Source organism: Trifolium pratense, linkage group LG4 (genome assembly GCF_020283565.1).
Source record: "Trifolium pratense cultivar HEN17-A07 linkage group LG4, ARS_RC_1.1, whole genome shotgun sequence".
In the NCBI taxonomy this organism is placed as follows: Eukaryota; Viridiplantae; Streptophyta; class Magnoliopsida; order Fabales; family Fabaceae; genus Trifolium; species Trifolium pratense.
The window spans coordinates 46,035,666-46,040,112 of record NC_060062.1 but is presented as its reverse complement, the minus strand read 5'-3'; the positions used below and the strand labels follow the sequence as shown (position 1 = coordinate 46,040,112).

Genomic DNA, 4,447 nt, shown 5'->3' with positions numbered 1-4,447 from the left:
GGATATTTAGGTTACTCTTAATTATTTAGTCATTTACGTTTTTTATTAATCCATATTTATCATTTTATATATGCCAAAATATAGTCTTTTGGAATTATGGGGGTTTCTTTTTCTATTCATGTATTAATCATTAGACATGAAATTTAATTTGTGGAGGATAAATTTTATTTTAGATATTTTTAATAATAATTAAGAGAAGTTGGTAAATTTTCAATAAAAATATGGAGTTTTTTTAGAGGTGCCACATCATCACAATGAAGGCCTATGAGCAATTCAACCTTCCTTTTACTAGTAAAAGATTTTTTTATCAATGCATGCATAGCGTATAGAGCATTATGAGAACTCCTTTATTTCATCAGGTTAGAAGATAAACCGATTTCGAAAGTGGAGAAAAATAGACACTACTCGATCAATATCACACATCATTTGTGTGTTAATGAGTCAAATGATCATATAGATCTCTTATGTTGGTGACAGTTTGGAGTATATGCAAACAAACTTGAAGCTTTGGCAAAATGTTTCATGAGAAATTCTTTCATGAGCACGACCCTAAATAAATATCATTTGGGCATATTCAAACTAACAAAATTAAATAAAAAGTACATCAATTGATATATTATAATTTTGTTTTCCTTTAAATTTTGCATGCCCAAATATTTTCATTTGGGGTTGTGCCCAACCAAGTGTGCTTCATGTTTCATAAACTAGTGCATAAATTATGGATAGAGAACTGTGTCTATCGGAGGGTTGACATTTATTCTATGAATGTGAACACATAAAGAGACATTGTCAATGCATGTAAGTTCTAATAATATTTTACTAATTTGAGGGGACCAATTTCACTGCTCACTTCATATAATAATTAATGGCTCTTGCTGTTAATTAAATTTTCTTTCCGATTCAAACCTATGACAATTTGCTAACAGTTAGAATTGTTATTTCTTAGCATAGACGAGTTATTGGTATCGTATGAGTCTTGCTAAAGTGAAACCTAAAATAAATTTAAAAATAGGGATTTTGTTTTACATAAATCTAGTGATTTTTTTTTTTTTGTTAATGGGCCTAAACTAGAACTTTAGTATATATAGCTTTACTCTTAGACTAACTCTTTCAAAATATAGACTTAGCCATCAAAACTCAACAATCTAAAACAAAGCCTAAAGGGATATAGGTCTGATTCATGGGTATGGGTGCATGATACCACACTCAAGGATTTATTGTGAAATCATCTCATAGAAAGAAAAGAAAAAAAATGAAACCTGATCAATAACCCTGCAGTTCTTTATAATGTATCTTTCTCTTGATTCTTTCATGTCTCTTCTTCCTCATATCTTCTCTTTTTTTAATTTCTCTCAATCTTATTCCTCCTCTCACCATTTATTGTGAGACTATATGATTGTTTATTTATGGAAACAAAATAAACTAATAATATATAAAAATAAAACCTAAAACAACATAAAAACATAAACATCTCATCTACTTATTTACTTACTAATATACACTAAAAATAACCAAAGTCATTGGGCTCAAGGTTCGGGAGAACCCGAGTTCGATCTCTAGGTAGAACAATTTCTTGACCAAACTTTACTACCTCGCAGCCGAACTCTGGATTACTAGGACTTCTTCTCCTATGAACCAGAGGGTTATAAACCAAAAAACAAATACACTAAAAATAACTACTATAAAAACCAAAAGACTAAAAATAGCAAAACAATAACTTTATTAATTATTCATACAAAATACAAAGAAACTAACAAAAATTAATGTTCAACTAATTAATTAAGCAGGTAACCAAGCAGAAGCAAAAACAACATTATGCCCTTTCCAGGTAAGCACAATACATTCATCTTCTTTCTTCAATCCCCAACCAGCAGCATGTTCATCAAGCATAGCTTTCACTTCACCAACACATTCTTCACCAAATCCAATCCCTTGAAAATTTGCATTTCTCATTCTTTGTTCCCATTTTCCTATAGGTTCATCTCTCTCAACTCTTTGAACTCCTTCATGAGCTATCACATTCTCAATCTTCCAACAAATATCTGCTTCATACCATTGTCTTTGTTTACTTCCACGTGGCAGAAAAGTGTCCACAGTATCATAAGGTATCCATAGATAATTGAATGCTGACCTTAATCTATTGACCAAGTTATTTGAAGTTAAATCAACATCTTCATCTACTAAAATAACAAGTGTTGGATCTAAACCTCGAAGCGCGGTAAGAAACAATGATCTCAGAGACGTAGTAGTAGCAGTAGTAGTAGTAGTAGTGGTAGTAGTAGATACAGAAGACATGGAATCATAAACATAAGAGTTTGAATTTGATAGGGTTTCATCTGGAATATAATGAAGCATCATGTGACAATTTATAACCAAAGCTTCACCTGAATAAACCATACGTTGAACACTTAAATGTTCGATCAAAGAAGCAAAACCGTTTGTGTAACTCGAAGAAACTACTCTGAATTCTAATGTCACGTTTCTAGACCTAGCGAAATTAACCAACTTAGAACCTAATTCTTGATAAGAAAGATCAAGTTTAGGTGGAATTTGATCAATGTTATTATCATGATCAGAAACTGTGAGTTTGATTAAAGGAGGAACTTCATGGCGATTCGCTATAGCATCGATTAATGTAGGAATCTGCATGCAATGAGTTGAACTTAAATCAACAATATGTATCACTGAGAAACCTTCTGTTGCTTCAAGAATAGCTGCATTAGCAGCTGCATAACCGAATCGATGCCATGGTGTTAAATCGACAAAGTTAGCTAGTTCAATGACTGAGAATCTATGAGTTTCTATGGTAAGATTGTTATGAGCATTTGAATAAACTTGTTCTACTAGCATTTTACAGGTACCGGTTTTCGCTGCGCGATTTGTGAGGGCTCTTAGGAAACTATAAGCTAAGCGTTGATTTGAATCGCCATCTTGTGGTGCTATATTGTTAAGAACCCAAAGGATTTGTTGAGCAAGTGTTACATCGTTTGTTTCGATTGCGTTTGCGCAATGAACAAGTAACTGTTCCATGCAGTTTGTGTCACCAAAAGTAGTTAAAGCTTTGGATGTTGGAAACCATGGTTTAGTTGGTATTTGATTGTTTTTGTTCATGGAAGAAGAAGGGTTTGAAAAGGTTGTTGTTGTTTGGTGCAAATAAGGTAGTGAAGGTGTAAATTGCGTCATAGAGAGATAGATAAATTAAAAAAAGGAAAAGAAGTGAAGAAATTATAACAAGCTAGAGGGTGGAAACTTGAAAAGAGATTTGATTAATGAGAGAAAAATGAGGAAGAAAAAGAGTGGATACCCTAGTTTTAAATAGTGGTTGCAGACCGCAACTCAATCGGGAGGGAGCTAGAACCACTTGATGACAGAACTGACCTCCAAACCAGATTAGTAATAATGGTTGCAGATACCCTGCGAACTATTATATTGCAAAATGAAGCTAATACAATGAAAGTTCTGTTTGTGGTTCTAATATTGTTGCATAGACTTCAAAAACCTATATGTCATGGCTGCAGTTGCGGACCACAATTTAAAACCATGGTGGATACTGGATAGATACCCTTGAATTGTCGCACGGAGACAGGATCCAATTTTTGGAGTAGAGTATTTATGTAGGAGAAATTCTGCACATGAATAAAAAGAAGGAAAGAAAAAGGACGTTTCAATTATGGTTGATGCTAAAAGAGACTATTCATGAATAAACTCACATCCCCAAAAAATATATCTGAAGTCAAATTGGGCAAAAGAGACCGTTCTTAAAAAAGTAAACAGGCTTTTACAGATATGTGCAAGAGTTTATGAAAAGAAAATCATTTTCATGGCTACAAAAGGTTGTGATCCAGCTCTTGAGAGAGAAAGAGAGAGAGAGATACCTTTGTTAAGAAAGAGAAGAAAGAGAACTGAGAGAGATGTGTCTGATATAAGATGGAGAGAGTACCTATATTTGGTGGCATGTGAAGTAGCCGGCCACCAAATTGTTTGTATTTGGGAGTTGTGTTTTTGTCTTCTACTTGGCTCACTACTCTTTCATTCTCACGGGTTATTGTATAATCAACAAATCATTTTAGGCCACTTTGTATCTTTTTTGCAGCTCCTTTCTCAGCTCTCTCTGCCTGATATGTGTGTATACTGTATATATTAGTACTGTTTAGGGTATTCTGTTTTGTTTAACTTCTCTTCTTACTACTTTGATGTTGAAAATATTGCTCAAAATATACCTAACTATATAGCTAGGTTGCCAAGGTTGATACGGCAAGATAACTTGGATATATAGTTTTTAATTGTTATATTTAACCTTTGTTTGTTTGCCCTCAAATGTTATATTATATATCGGATTTGGACACGGTAACTGTTGTTGGCCGTCCGATCAAATTATAAGGGTTAAGATCAAGTACAGTAATAAACTATGAAATTTATCTTGCATAAATCTGAACAATTTGATAAT

The 4,447-nt window shown here is 33.2% G+C and overlaps 1 protein-coding gene across 2 annotated transcripts; it reads right to left on the bottom strand.

Annotated features, from left to right (window-relative positions):
* Window positions 1-1,514: 1,514 nt before the first annotated feature.
* LOC123919761 (scarecrow-like protein 32) lies at window positions 1,515-4,177 on the bottom strand. 2 transcript variants are annotated; one of them, XM_045971757.1, is made up of 2 exons: window positions 3,876-4,177; window positions 1,515-3,626 (listed from the first exon to the last, which is right to left on the bottom strand). In XM_045971757.1, the coding sequence occupies exon 2, from the start codon at window positions 3,181-3,183 to the stop codon at window positions 1,780-1,782; it is 1,404 nt and encodes a 467-aa protein (XP_045827713.1). In that variant the 5' UTR covers window positions 3,184-3,626; window positions 3,876-4,177; the 3' UTR covers window positions 1,515-1,779. The 2 variants fall into 2 exon arrangements, with proteins under 2 accessions (XP_045827713.1, XP_045827714.1); XM_045971758.1 differs by having other exon boundaries at window positions 3,941-4,177.
* Window positions 4,178-4,447: the final 270 nt, after the last annotated feature.

Excerpts from the sequence above, each read along its gene's own strand:
- LOC123919761 (XM_045971757.1), bottom strand. The coding sequence starts at position 3,183 with ATGACGCAATTTACACCTTCACTACCTTATTTGCACCAAACAACAACA.